A 16,196-nucleotide genomic window follows, 5' to 3' on the forward strand; every position below is an offset into this window, starting at 1 on the left:
CTGCCACTACCTGTGTAAGCTAGCTAGCTACAAACCCTATCATCTCCCAACCAACTGTTCCACAGACTAAACATGTAATATAGTACAAGGTACGGCACATGATCATGATTGATTGGCGTTCAAATGTGGAGAGTCCTGAATTCGCTCCATGATTCACAACAGCAGTATGCTCTTTTTTGCGCCATATTCCATACATTATTTGTGTCGAAGAGGCTTCATATTGTAAAAATTCTCAGGTAAACAATAACCACAGTAAATAAGTAATTTTTCTTCATATCTCCCTCCTCTAAAACTTCATCCCAGCAAGGGGGGGGGGGATTTAGAGGATAAGGCAGAGGAGGAACTCTCTACTATATTCAAGAAACACAAAATTATACTATGGAGGGATCCATTATTCATCTCAGATACATTTTTCATTTAAGAGTGGGCTGGATATGAGCAATGATGAATGCATCGCCTAGGATGCAATTTGTATGTAAAATAACAGAAGATTACAGAATATGTTTTAAGTGCAAATGCAGTTTGTTGCCATCTAAGTAGAAAATGCATTCCTACAAAAAGGAATAAGACCTGAGCCCCATGATGTTGCCTCATAAAATCACTTAGCCCATAGCTAGGCCCCTCGCCAGTCCTTATAAAGGGTCACAATGAGAGGCTCAAGTGATGAATGAGCCGACTGGAGTAGATTTTCATTCATATAATATACACTACCTCTTGGCAGGCCATTTGAAAATGTGGGATAAGTAAACCGAATAACTAAGGCTAATTCAACTTACATCCAGCTCAGCAGCCCATTTCCTTGAAATCCACCCTTCTGCAGTGAACACACAGAGAGCACTTGCAGACATAGTGTTAGATACATGTCTACGCACAAATGCACACAAACATACTAGTGTTTTGCTGCCTGCCAGGCATCCACATGTTCCTCTCAGGACTCGCTCTCTCCTCATCAGCTTCACTCGGTGCACACCGTTTCAATTCAGTGCCTCTCAAAGACACACAAAGAGCCTTCCTCTCCATTCACAGCACAAAGATTGAATGCAGCCTCCTAACACAAGACATGCCCACCACAGAGCATGTAATACAACTCATTACTGGGCACACAGGGTGCAGAGGGCTGGGATGGGAGAGACAAGCACAATGGGGAGAGAACAGGGGGGCCCTTACACCAACATCTCCATTTTTCCTCACAACTAACAGAGCTCGAAAACCAGCCTTAATAACTAAAGCAATCCGATTGATTTTTGGAGGTTCTCTGAAATAAGTGTTATAACAGTGGTGGAATTGAAGGGAAAAACAGAACTACTGTTAACAATTTAGGTGAAAGTGCCACAGAGCCTGCAGACCCATGGACATCACTAGTTACATGATGGATAGCATTCAGAGGTTAATTCAGGTCTGAATTGCAACTTCCCCTCCTGCCCCTCCAAAACTGTGGTTGACCCACAAGCATACTATCCAATCACAAAGAGGCAGGGGGACAGTGTATCTGGGTCAGCCATATTGATCACAGCCCTTCACTGCATGGCTCTGGGGTCAGGTTTTTGTGTGCTGACAAGAAGGCACTAGGTTTGGTTTGGTGCAAGTGGATAGAGGGGAAGCTGTGTTTGTAGGTAGGGAGAAGAAGAAGGAAGGTGAATCAGCTAATCCACCACTGCACACGGCCTCATGAACCTTCCTTAACCTCAGGGCAATCGCATGACCTGAGGCAAAGCATTACAGACATTAAAAAGACATGAACTTCAGAGCATTGGAGTTTCAAGCACGCAATCAATGGGGCCACAGGTGCAAACATTTTCTGCACTGCCAGTGGAATGCCCTTTTTTACCCCTCCCAGGATTACAGCGGAACCTGTTTTTGCTCTGTGTTCATGTTAATGTCAGCAATAATAAAGACCTGCAGCACAAGAAACAATAAAAAACGAGCACGAGCTGGAGACAGCTTTTGTAGGTGGGCTGGAAACAGCGCGTGTAGTCGGGAGAGAGGGCAGGATGTGAGGAGTCTGTCAACTTTTCCCTGTCTGCTCCTGTGTTCGCTTGCTTCAGACTGAGGGGAGCAAATGGGCCTAATTCACACTGGCTGTGTGTGAATGTCTCTGCTGTCTAGCAGCGTGAGCGGGAATTAGATCTATGGTTTGTAGCCTTCATCCCTTCCCAGACAGACTTGTTCCGGCTCAGAGGCGCTGCCTAATCCGCACCTCTCTCCCGCTTGCACTCCCGGAAAATGACTTCACACAGCTGCCTCAAACGCCCAACGCAGCAATTCTCGACTGACTGAACTGCACCCCCCACCCCCCATACTCCAAAAAAAAAAAAAAATGCCTCAGCAGACCTCCCATAGCTCATTTAACATACCAATTCCTCCCCAAAGCCCACCCTACCCCCCTCCTAAGAGATGAAAACAACAAGGAAACAACTACAGCCCCACTTGATAATTTAAGGGCCCTTTTCTCCAGAGAGCTGTCAAAATCAGCAGTACAGTGGGAGGAATTCAATGAGAGAGGAGGTACCCTGGTTGTGCAGCGGTGAGTAGTTGGTTTGAGATATTTATGTGTGTCCAACTATTACTAACCAGGTAGGACATGAAGCTGCACAGGTATTTATGTCACCTGAGGTTGTCATCTGGCCCCTCCAGCTCTTCCATGGTCCTCTCTCCCAGCATTTAAATTAAAATGAACATCAATTCACAGCGAGGACTCTGGGAACACAAAGCCAAGTGAGTTCTCACATGAAAACCCAGATCTTCAGGTGGTTTCTTCTAGTTGTAAAGGACACAATCATACTAGATAGACCACGCTGCGAGACGTTTGCTCCCAGGCACAGTGGCCTATTTGGGTCATGGAGGGTAACTCCAGATAATGGCAGAGCCACTCAGACAAACACTCGAGGACAGGAAACAGTGAGAGGTCCATCTTATAAACCAAAGCCTACCTAATGGATTTCATCTGTTTCATGAATACTCCAGCTACCAGACTGCGCCATGAAGCCTTGCACTTCTTCACCTGCTTTTGTCCTTCCTCAGAGCTACTATGAAAAGAGATGCTGCTGCTGGTAAGAAAGTTATTTACAGATCTTCAAGTGCCATTTTGGATCTACGGGGAAAGTTAAATTAAGTGTCAAGTATTTCAAGAAGGAAAAACCTGTAAAAGTAAAAGGGGCAAACATTGTCTTCCATGTGCTCAAATTGAAGCATTTATAAGCAGTCAACTGATGCTGCAGGAAATGCAGTGTAGTTCTCAAGAACTCCTTAGGCAGCAGTGAGAAACAAGTGATATTACAAGAAAAGGAGAATGATTAAAGCCTAATATTGCATAGTAGAGAGGGGAGAGAGAGGTGATTTATCCCTTCACGGCCTTTTGACACTAAATTAAACTGTTGAGTCCATTCCCCCGTGCCAGCTAGTTATCTTTCCAGGCTAATTTAACACTATAATTTACATTTCATATAAAATACATCCTGATGTGGTGCTGTCAAGGCCGTACATCATTTGCAGAGAGTGCTCCAGTTTCAGTGAAAAGGACAGAATTAGATCATATTCATGATGCAATTAAACACTTCAGTGGGAATCGATGTAAAACCGATGAGCCCTGAAAACAATGCATATGGCTGAGAACATTAGAACACATTACCTACCCTTGGATCCCTCGCTCCACAGACGCAATTTAAAATCCTCCACCACTCCACTCTCCGTCTCTCCAGATTCATAACGCACAGCGATAATAAATGAATTTTTCACAAAATTATTCAACTACTAAATTGCCCATGGTAACTGAGTATCAGATGAAAGTGATGTGAATTATTAAGTAGGGAAACTGTTTGTTCTCACCATGGGTGTAATAATTGGCCAAATGAGGAAGAGAAGGGGCGCAAGAGGGGCAGGTTACAGTAAAGGGAGATCTCATAATAAACATCAGTGTTGATGTATAAATGGGAAAACTCTGTCTGCCGCTTGGGCCTCCAGCTGGGTTGATGGTATCGACCAATTTCCCTAGGGCGGTAGTGTGGGTTTTCTTATGGATACAGAGAGGAGAACATTACGAGGCACTGCTGCACATTCTCATGTAAAACTGGCAACAGGCCCTCTGGAGCTGGCAAACCACTGCAACAGCCAGCCAATGTTACACCATCTCACCACATTTTACATAATCAGACAGACAGCGCAGCAGACCACACACTCCAACCGCTCCACTCCAGATCACATCAACTACCTGTCACACTCCTCTCCACAGCCATCAGACTCACTTTGACTGGCTTAGAGCCACATATTCACAAAAACTGAAACACCTATTGCAAAGCAATGACTACAAAAATACATTTTTCATATGCATTACAATACATTTGCCCAATTTGAAGTCTATTTCCCTTAATCACCATTTGCCTTTCCGATTCTTCTCACCAAACACGTTTTTATTGTCAAAGCCCAAACGTGTTGAAAGTAAGAAAGTAGACAAATGTAATGAAATTCAGAATTTAAGAGCCATACCGGGGGCAGAGGTGCAGCAATTTGTAACCATTTCTGACAGGATGATTTGGCCTCTCCAACTGAAACAGTAATTATGCTTAATGGTCCTTTAATCTGTCCATCAGGCAGGAGGTGAGCAGCCAGGTCAGCCTAAAGTGCTCCAGGCATCACAGTGTGTCAGGGTACAGTCAGAGGGGTGAAGTGCTCCACGAGGAGTGCCAGGAACGGTCGCTTCAGCACACAACACCAGCAGGCTGCAGGACACAGGCCTCCCTCCAACACACACATTACTCAACTCATCATACACCTTCTGACCGCCTCCTGCATAAAAATGCTTAAACTGGACTGCAGAGAAGAGCAGATAAACATGCTCCCTGGATAAGTATGAAGTGAGCAAATGAGTGAGGAAGAGTGTGGGTACCTGAAAAGTTTGATCTAATTTAAAAAAATCCTAATCATCCTGGACTGGATGGACATGGCATCTGGCACTGGACTCTGGTGAGAATTCTTAACTATCGCGTCCAGCTGGTTCCCTGGCACTCTGCCATCACCATTAATCTGTAACTCTCTCTTTAAGTTTTCACAGAATGACAACTGATGAAAGTGGGGTTGTATTTTAGTTAATTCCATTTCACATTAGAAATCCCAGGTCATGTCCCGTACATTACCTCGACAGTCACGCATGTCTGAGCGCCCCTCTACACAGACAAAGCCGGGGCGGAGAGAGTATTCCAAGCAGAGCGGTGGCACTAGGTCAATCCCAATAGTAATAGCAAAGACACAGGGTCCATACCAAAACAAGGGTGAACAAATAGTACCTTTGTACCCAGAGTCATTTGTACCCGGCTCAGGCGCCTGGCTATCTCAGAGCCTGGCAGATAGAGCTCCTAGTCCCAGCTATGCATCTGCACTTGTGCTGTATTTGTTATCTTGGACAAGCATTCTCCCTCACCATTTCAGTGGCCAAATAGAGGAGAAAACGAATCACTCCTAGACCTACTCCTGTTGTTCCCTCAGCTGTCAACACTTCTCACAGACTTCACCCCCGCCTAGCCACATCGATACAGAGAAGTGACTGCCGTTTGCTTTATGATTGCCTTGTTTTATTCTCTCGGCCGGGCTTTTTCTCAGCCCTCACAGCTCTAATCAGACCGCCTTGCCTGGACAACAGAGCCATTGTCTCTTTAAGTGAAAGAGGCAGTGGATCAGTGAATCCCTTTCCATTTTCCCGCTTTATTAGCCCAGCGGCACACTACTGTTTATACTAGTGGGTATTCTGTGTTTGCTGAGAACAATTACAGTATGACAAATGATCCATCAATGCCATCTATCAGGCCAGAGCTGACAGGAATCCTATAGACAGGGCAGCCATTCGTCCCCCGCTCCCCATCTCTGGGGTCCCATGCTTTAGTATCCATGACAACATGCAAGCCACTTGCCACGCTTGCCACTTCACAGTGAGAGATGAGCGCCCGTGAGTGGCTTTGAAAATTAGCCTTTGACAACCCATGTTCCACTGTGCTCCCGCCCTCCTAGCCTACAGTTTAGCCCCTTTGGGGGGGCCTCTGAATAGTCCCAACCCTTTTTCACATTCAGGCTCACACAACCACAAAGGCAGACACATAGCTAGGCACTACCATAAACATACCTCTCTAGGTCTCACTGTGTCAATTTTATTATGCCTAAGCTATACGATTCTCAACATTAACCTCACAGCTACATTACCTATCCAGCAATGGAAAAGAAGCACCAACATGGCCAACATCCATAAAATAGGGTGAAAAATAAAATGGGTGAAATAGACAGAGAAAGGTTGAAAAGTGCCTGAATGCACATGAGCTGCCAGCACATTAACAGACAGAGCCAACTGTCTGACCCCTCCTTCTACTTCTGGAAAAATTATGTCTCTCCAAAGAACAAACAGGAAAAAAACATTCATTAAATGCTGGAAAGTATTGGAAAGTATTTGTTTTTTAGTCAAGTACCAGTAGTTCACAATGCCTCACCTTTTGGTTTAACAGTAAGGGAAAGTTGGGTGTAGTGGGAAGGGATTTAAATTAATGTGCAGTACAGATCAGATTGTAATTTAGGCAAAACACTGTGATGTAAAAAAAAAGAAAAAGAAAAAAAAAAGATTTTAGCAGTGATTAAGGCCGTGAAAACCCCTCAAATATAAATGCAAAACCTCTTGCTAAATCACAAGTATGAGAGATGTTGTGGACCAATAAGCTACGATTCCCATTTGACTCCCAGACACACCTCTTTGGGGTTGTGTTTATGCCATAAACTACACTTGGCAGCTGAGGATCATATTACTACCATGAAAGAAACAAACAAAGCTGTGCAAACGTGGTGCACTGTCAGAAGCAACGGTTTTACGGCTTGTGATTAATCATATTTGGAGAAACATTAAAGGAAAGGAGGAAACAGGCTCCAGCACTAGGAGGTAAGGGTGTCAACTGATATAACCCACCACTGACATCAAGCAGAGCCAGCTAGCTCATTGATGTGGCAGCGTCTCATTTTCACCAGTTTGGAAGCAGACAGTTTTGCAGCGCCTTGCGGTTCTTAATTATCTTCCGACTTTGTCTAATTCAATCAACACAACTCAGATCTGGCTGCGAAATGGCACTCACATCCCCTCAAGCTCAGCAAGTCAAAAAACACTGAATAAGTGGAACAGTCAAACTGACAAAATGGCATAGCACATGAGAAATAACTGCTATTTTATCTCCCAGGCTGAGACCTCATCCACAGCGGAGGGGATGAGGGGAGGCTGAGAGAGCGACCAATCAGCTTTTTGTTTTAAGTTACAATGCTGCGTTCAGGGGGGACACAGGAGTCAAGTGCTTTGATGACGCTGCAGATGCTGCCTTGCTGAGCAGTGTGAGGTCACACCGTTAGCCGAGATGCTTCCTGGCGAATCTAATATCCTGTTAACACAATAGCATCTAACTACGATGTCAGATGTCAGGATGGTACGCTAATTCACCCCACTTCCTCACAACTATACATTTTTAATAGAATACAAGACAAACACACCAGCGACTGTGTGGCCACATACACACACCCACACCCACACACAGAGAATTTAAAGGTCATTAGGGATTAAATTGTTTGCCAATTTGCAGTCTAAAAAGTGAGTGACATAATGAGGGGAGGTGGGATGACTGAGCCCAGCCCCCCAAAATCCTTTTCCGCACCACCACTATTCCCACCCATTCACCTCCCATCTAATTCCAAGGGCCACAGCATTATTAGATTTTGACATTATTAGCTGAAATAGCAGAGAGGCCCTGCTGTCATTATAAAGCCTTTACTTTCGCGCTGACTGCCAAATCTGTTTTGCACTAGCTACAGACTGCCAAACCCAACAATGGCAGATTAGTGAAGCCCTTCTCCTGTTGCAGCAGAGGTTAATATAAAGTGACAGGGCTAAGTCCGCTCCGATTAAGTATGCTGAGAGATATTACGGCAGTTTGTTACATCAGATCGTTATTGGATTAAACAGCATGCACAACAATGAAAGTTTAATTTTAATTTTCTGCAGGAATATAAAACAGGCCCTGAGAGCGCTCCTGTCAGAACAAAGGCAGTATTACAATACCTTCTTGTTTTTGCTTCCCCCTTTGCCATTACTGGAGTGGCAGACATGAGAAAAAATGATGGTAAGTGAGGATGTCAACCTTTAGATTTTTTCTCCCTGAGGTTAATACATTATTTATAAACCAACAAAATTCAACTGCACTTTACAAACCAGGATTTGGTTACCTAAAACATGGCGGGATACAGTAAGTATCAAAAATTAGATACTTATAATAATAATAAGAGCGATTTAATTTCCCACTGTTTATTGGTTTGGTCATCTACCGCTGTGCTGCAGGCAGCGAGAGCCCAGTTGCCCAGTGCATTGTTAGCTCTGCAAGAGGTCACTGCACCTGACCAATAAGCTGTTATTAATCCTTACAGAGTCATCCATTAGCCCGTCCAATTTTTATGACCCTCTTCTTTATTAGATGAGCTATCAGCTGTCCATATCAGTCAGAAATATGGACTTCCTCATCTGGGCTCCAACACTGCCATCTTCCCAGAAGGTGTTGGCATGCTGGGCCAGGTAGAGTGAACCTGAATCCCAGCCAGGGGAGCAGGGAGGGTGGGCGGTGGGGGGTGGTTGCTGAATCTGCCAGTCTCCTGGGGTATTCCCCACTGTCCCGTTACCTCCGATAAATCTCAGTGCTTTACGATTAGGTACATAAAATGAGTCATAGATCTGGACGGTAAATAAGAGCTTGTCAGTGGGGCTGACGCCAGGCCCAGCTCCTCCTCCACCTCCTCCTCTGCCAGATAGTCCCTCTGTACCCAGGCCATCAGACTGCTGCTATTGAGCTGGGGCTAAAAAGGCTCCAATAAATAAGCCTGATATTTCCCTCAGGACGTCTACGGTGCCACCCTGAAGCATGCTTGCATACACTGAACAAACAAAAACATCCAGCATCAGAAACAGGACTGTCTGGATACTAACAATCATCTTCAAAATGGTATTGCACTCTTTCTTTCTAATTACTTGTCTCAGGACAAAAAGCCAGGAAGTCAATGGATCAATCTTTTTCAAGTATATTCAAACTATATGCTGGACTCCAAGACACTGATGTCTTTTAATGGACCTTCAATCCATACCTGCAATTAAGCATGCAAAATATCCCATTAAGTAACTCCACTTACAGTGTATTTACTCTGGTGCTGTTTGGGTGTTTTTCAGAGTGAGTCTTCCACGAGGCTGAGAGAGCAGTGGCGAGATGACCTGAGGGAGGAGTGATGGTCTCCAAATGCACTAACACAATGATGGACACTTCCTCTGCAGCGCCAGCTAATCATTGTTGCAGATTCGTTTACACTGGTCCAAAATTACTCCCTGAATGACCGCCTTTGCATATTAAACAGACAAACAGACAATAGGGACACACTGTTGGAGGACATGAGAGCAGCTAAACACCAGCAGTGTCGTGATAGTCTGGGGAACAGTAGATTCATAATACTGTATGTACAAATGGGAATTCACCGGCTGATTGATAGCATATTAAACAGAATTGTGTTACTGCCTATCCACTGCACATTTTGACAAGGCACCTGCAAAACTGTTTTCAACATACATCAGCACCTATTCAGCATAACTGCATATAAAGTGCATTGCATCTCACTGTACCAGAAAAAGGAGGCTATCAGGAGAAAGAAGTCTGGAGAGGAAAGCACAGAAAGTGCATGGCTACAGGCATGCAATCAGCTAAGAATTCAAAATCTCGCCCAGTTTATACAGTTCTATAATCAGAGAGCAAAGAAGAAAAAACAGCGCCATTGGCACAGCAGCAAGGAGATTCAAAACATTTTCATTAGTGAGCGAAAAATAAGTACTCCTTAGTGAAAGCATTGCTTCTTTTTGCATAAGTTTGATGTTTAAGACGGAAGATTAGGAGGACAGGGGTTTTTTTGTCAAGTCTGAACTCTGTAAAAGCCTTTCTTACTAGTTACACCATCTAATATATATTGTTGTTTCATCCATTGTCAGTCAGACACTGGAGCACCAAAAATATGAAGCAAAAGTAAAGCAATAATAAAAAAATGTAATTTCACCTATTGATTAAAGTTGTGATAGTGTAATGCAAAAATGTATACGTTATTTTATTATTTTACAATTTTTTCCTGATTTGCTTCCTTACTGAAAATATGGTCAAAATAAAGAAACTAACAATATCTTTCCATTGAGGTTAAGAAAGATCTACTAGTCTACTGAAGACTGCATAGGGGTGTGCTTAAACAGAGGACACAAGGTAACGTAATTACACTAGTATTAAGCAAGAGTATGTGTTATTATATCTATGTGTCAATATGCCATTCTGCCTGTATGCCATGAAGCCAACATGCCACTATGTCAAACTAATTCCATCATGTTAATATGCAAACATGTCATTATATCACAGGGTCAAAATGTCATTATGTCGGGGCGCGCCGATAGCTCCCTGGTAGAGCGTGCGCCCCATGTACAAGGCTGAGTCCTTACCACAGGGGCCCGGGCTTGAGTCCAACCCGTGACTAGTCTTCCGGACTACAGTCTATTGTTTTGATATCCTTGTAGCTCAAACCTTCTGTTTATTTTATTTCAGATTTTCCGTCACTGCCTCAGTGTCCTTCTGTTGTCATCTGCTCAGTCTTTTATCTGTCATGACTATGAAGTGCTCCGGAACTTGTTTTGAAATAAGATACATATAATATTATACTATTATTATAGTTATTATTAGGGATCCATGCACAACTGTTTTGTTTTGCTTCATTGTCTTTCTGCTCATTCTTCTTCCTCCTCAATGTGCTGTGGGTCCTTGCACACCATAGGACCCACAGCATCCAATCTTTCCTGACAGGTTTAAATTCTGCCTATACTCAGTCAGTAAAAATGATATGAAATGACCAGATTAATGCAGTATAATTAACAAACGCTTCTACATTTTGGCCGAAAACTTCTAAATCACTTGTTGTACAAATATTTCGACTAGATTTTCAGTCACAGAAGCAAATCATTTTGCACATATTGACAATATTTTTAAGATTTTATGCTCCATTGACTCAGCATTATTGAAAGAGTTTGGGGACTACCTACCATTTGACTGCTCTCAGCCATTCCACTTTAGATGTGGCATGTGTGTTGATGAAATCAGTACCTATAAATAAAAAATGTTTTAGCCCATCCGGTGCACAACAATAGAAAAATGCCTATAACTGGACCCCTCATTGGTTTTACCAAGTTTCATCTTGAGGGCTAAGACCAATCTCATAGCAAATTTTGTAAAATTTCAAATGTAAATGTATATGTAAAGACACAATGTAACAACACTTGGCCAATATATGGCATTATAGTCACCCTCTACAATTAATCCACAGTACTTATGGTGCTGTCATTTTTACTATGCATGTCCAGCTCTATGCTATAAAAGCAAAAGAAAATAGAAAATTAGCTTGTACTGTCAACTATGCAGTTTAAATTGTTGCAGATTTTATGTGAACTGATTTTTAATATCTGCATTATTTCAACTGGGTACAGTTCTGAAGTCGATAAGAATTATAAGAATAAAACATATTGTCTCTACTTGGTGTTCTGTCTGGGTCATTAAAGCTTCAGTCATTTTTCATGACTGAGTTTATGAAGTGTCTGACATTTTAAACCTAAGCTAATTGTCATTTTCACTGTAATATTTTCTAATTATTTTAGGGTTGTGAGTGACATGAACATATTTTAAGTAGCATGGAGTAAGTGATATTTTATATGTGCACTTTTATGTTCGTGTTTTCATATTATTGATTAAGGTTTTTGACTTTGATATATTGACTTGCCCCATCAGGACAGAACATTATTGATTTTACACCATATTGCACTATTTGACCTTGTTTACTGAAACATTTCACTGTGTTTCAAGGACACTGTGTGGACAACTCTATTTTTAATACATTTTTTATTATTTTGTACACATTTTTGATTTGTACATTTATGTGAAATTTGCCTATACAGTGGTGCCAAAGCAATACTATTACTTATATACTACTACTATATGTCATATATGATGAAATATACAGTATCAAGGCTGTCTATTTGGAGAAAAGTGGAATGTCAAATCAACCACCGATAAAGACCATGGGACATGTTAGAGCAGTCCTCCATATTGTCCCATTCTGACAGCATAGTATTTATATTTCATAAAAAGTTCTTCACGCTGATCTTTACATCCTGAAGGATCTTTGAAGTGATCACACAAATAATATTTGGGGGTTGGGTTTTTAAAAACCAGATGTGCAAAATGAGGAGCTCTCTGAAGAAGGATTATCTCCTCATAATTCTGCCTATGTATCGAGTCATAACTAAACGTCGTCAACAGTTGCGGAGAGGTTCTGAACATTAAGTTTATGGGCTCCTCATTATTTAACATGTTAGGGTCTCCCCACAGCCCAATGAAATTTTGATGGCAGTATTACAGCTAGTTTGTTGGCTCCTCACTCCTACTCACTACTTATGCAGATGCAAATGAGTAAAAGAAGTCTCTTTGGACAGACCCACATTCGCACAGGAAAAGACATTAGGCTAATCCACCTTTCTGCTCTGATGTGAATAAATATTCGCGACTGATCTTCCAAAGGGCATGATCAGAGAGTGTTGGATTTTCTGCAGCCTTGGTGGTGGTGCTGTTGTTGCAGACATACATGATGAGGCCAGACCCCTGCCTGGACAGGCCAGGCACTGCAGTGGTGCAGTGATCTGAGGTAGCCATTTCCTACCTCTACATCTGCATACAGTAAAAAACAAACATTCTTGTAAATAAAGACGGTTGTCCAGCAACTGTCTTCCCAGCGACAATGGTATTGACCGTAGTCAGATGCTCCGCTGATTAAAAATTGATCCATTTTGAAAAATCTAATCAACTGAATAGGATTCTTTCATATGTGGGGTAGGGTTGGGTGCATTTGTTGGGGGTGGAGGGGGTTGAGCAGCTGCTGACACAGAGATGCAGACCTGTTATTAACCCCTGCACCTCCGTCCAGCCCCCTGCACCCTGCACCCCAGTTCACATCCCCCTGCGCCCCGGGACTAGACATGGACCAGACGGTCTGAATAATTCAACAGTCTGAGAGAGGCTCTGGCCACTTGGCCTATTAATGCCTGCCAGTAGAGGCTAGTGGCTCTAATGGCCAGTCCAGAGGAGCTTCAGTTCCCAGTGGATGGGAGGAGGGCTGCTAACGCTAGGCTGCAGGGGATGTGAGAGAAAATTCATCAGGGGCTGAGGTCGCGGCAGGTTAATGATGCCGCACGTCTAGACGGATGCTGGACTCACACCCTGCCCAAAAAGGCTGTGGGGGATGGCGTTGGGATGCAATAATATTTTTATCTTTGAAGGAGAACCAACCCTGCAATATTAAGTCTTGGGGCTTATTTATGAAAAGAGCAGCATTGTTGACTTTGACCATGATCCACAATTGAACCTGAGGTAAAAATAACAGAACACAATGAATATTTTCAAAACCACCGATATGACCAGACCTGATATAATATTCTGGTAGTCCACCTATTATTTAAGGCTAAATGAAAAGGAAGTGCAGTAAGTTACATTTATCACAAATGGATAAAATGTTCCGACATAGCTGAACAACATTCATAATAGAGAGATTAAAAGATTGTCTACACAACCCAACTCTGATTACTCACAACCCCTTAACATCAATGCACAAACAATCCCAACAGCTGGAGAGGGCCCTCAACTCCAGCACAAAGTCACTCAGTAATCAGGGCATCTCCCTCAGAGAGAAAGGGGATGATGCTCAGGGTGCGACTCTCATTTGGGAGCGGCTCAGGTTGCCATGTGGTCTATCACCTTGGTGATATGTGCCATGTGCATCCGCTTGGTGTCTCTGAGGGTGTAAACATAATAGTAAACACAGGCATAAGAAAAAATGACCCCCTGGGTGCAGCACAGATGATCCAGTCAACAACAGCAGCATACATGATCTGTGTGGCATCTACCTGGAGGATTCCTAATAGAGAAAGCTCTCAGACAAAAAGTAATCATTGTTGCACCAGAACACTCAGTCATCATTCACTGTGAGGACAAATACATTAAAAAGTCCAGACAGAGAGGCAGAGGAATTCTTATTATCATCCACTGGAGATTTATGCACTTGAAGGTTGAGTTCTTTGAGCGAGTGGGCTTGATAAGTCTGATGAAGCAGAATGAGTTTAGCCTTCAATAGGTACTATCTGTACTGGACTGCACCGCCACAACGCACGCTCTTCCCTTATCCGGGATCTGATGCCAAGCACATTTACTGTTGAGGTCAACATCACTGCCATGATGAACCAAACCAAGGGCATCCCATGGAAGGCTACAGAGGGGACGCAGACACCCCCACGCCCATTTACACAAATGTAATTTCCCCAGCTCCCCTCACTCAAGGTGACCAAGCACCTCATTCAGAGATATGCGCGAAATGATCCTGAGGGCCTCATCACAGCAGAGATTCTCCCACATTCAAAGCAAGTCAGCGAAAACATGCAGCGAGAGAAGCTCCTTCGAAAATACAAGACATCCATTTGGACATCAAAAATGTAGAAAATGTGCGGGCCAAGCAGAGAACCACATGCATAGCAAATTATTTTGCTTGGCTGCAGCTAAAATTACATGCTTGCTTATCATAAAGAAACACTGTATCACAGTCTAAATATTGGTCCTGCATTAATAGTCAATTGGATAATTTCCATATAGCGTCAAGCTGAGATGAAATATTGTAAGGATAAACATTCCTGTGAGGTCTGCATAGATCTCCTGCAGTCAAGTACTCAGGAGAACCCAGTAGACTGTCCACTCCACATGCATGTCCCCTGGTTTGTCATACAAGTTGAACCCCCCCCCAACCAAATTTTGGTTCCTTAGGCATAATCTTCCTCCTGCTGCATACAGCAGAAGCCTGGAGCAATGTTTAGCTAAACCTGCTGGCCTACGTAGGCAGGGAGAGTCCCCAGAGGGCTGAACAATCAGACAATTTCAAGATCATGAAGCATTAAACCAATCCCGGCAGGGTACACTAATTAAACAGCCGAGCCCGGCACAGCCAACCAATCCCCACAGAGCAATTAAATCCATCCCCTCTAAAACACTGTGGAACCTGTCTGGGGAAAACTGCAGAGGAGTGAGAGAGAGGAGAGAAAGAGGGAGAGATGGAGAGGGGAGGGGAGGGGAGGGGAGGAAAATATCATAAAATTCATCTGGAAAAAAAAACTATAGGGAGAATGCAGCAGGAGGCTAACAAGGGAAATTGAAAAAGGAGCAACTCAATTCAGTTCTTTGTTCTTTTCTCCCTTTTTTGCATTAAGATTCAAAATGTCTGCCTTTTCTCTCAGCTGGGGGGGGGGGGTCTGTGACCACATTTAAATGCAAAAATAGTGACCCTGTTGCGATCAAAAGTTGCATATTTAATTAAGATTACAAGGTCTAGAAAGCACTCGTGAGACTGAACGGAAAGACAGAATAGCCTCAAGGCCGGCAGAGCTGCTAACACAGTTGCAAACCCTAATCAATACCCGGATGCCCTACACTACGAAAGTAAATGAACAGGTGACAATGGAGGCATGACATCACTGGGCCTTTCAGGGAACAACAAAACCAGATCAACTGAGAGGCAGGAGGCAGTGGAGAGATGCAGACTGATTTTGGGATGATACTGTACCTCCTACACACCAGCAATAACTAATTAGACCGCATGTGTTAACATATATAATTGCTGACATTAATAATGGATAATAAATGAATAGGCCTTATTTTTTTCCAAAATCTCATGGTTAGATAGGCGAATTCTCCTGTTATGTTATTTCCCTGGAGAGGCTCCGACAAAGTGCAAGTGTGTTTTGGTGGTGTTGAAGAGGAGCCGAGAACGCCGAAGGGGTATGATTCGAGCGGGAGCGACTGCAAACCAGAGGTGTGGACAGGGAGATAGACTTGCTCTTTTCTCCACCGACTGAGGCGGTGTATAAATCACAGAGCCCAGCTTCATGTCTCCACTTCCTGTTCCTCTCCATTAAAAATGATAAACTGTACCTCTTGAAGCCACTCGCTCGCTTTAGGGTCCCAGTCTGCACCTTCCTGGTGAAGAAGCGAGAGTGCACGGCTCAGATTTCTTCTATCCCCTCCCATTGTTGGGGATGAATA

General features: G+C 43.3%; 1 protein-coding gene and 1 long non-coding RNA gene across 2 annotated transcripts in view; one reads left to right on the forward strand and one right to left on the reverse strand.

Moving 5' to 3' along the window:
• Nucleotides 1-16,196, reverse strand: part of cux2b (cut-like homeobox 2b) — a 77,512-nt gene extending 61,316 nt beyond the window's left edge. The window contains 1 exon segment of the mRNA XM_044198136.1: nt 16,086-16,196. Coding sequence (XP_044054071.1) covers nt 16,086-16,181 — 96 coding nt within the window. The 5' untranslated portion in view covers nt 16,182-16,196.
• Nucleotides 2,484-11,096, forward strand: LOC122877068. The gene is made up of 3 exons (XR_006378181.1): nt 2,484-2,524; nt 2,965-3,050; nt 9,221-11,096. It is a non-coding gene; the product is annotated as an uncharacterized LOC122877068 (long non-coding RNA).

This window comes from Siniperca chuatsi, linkage group LG5 (assembly GCF_020085105.1).
Source record: "Siniperca chuatsi isolate FFG_IHB_CAS linkage group LG5, ASM2008510v1, whole genome shotgun sequence".
NCBI classification, from domain to species: Eukaryota; Metazoa; Chordata; class Actinopteri; order Centrarchiformes; family Sinipercidae; genus Siniperca; species Siniperca chuatsi.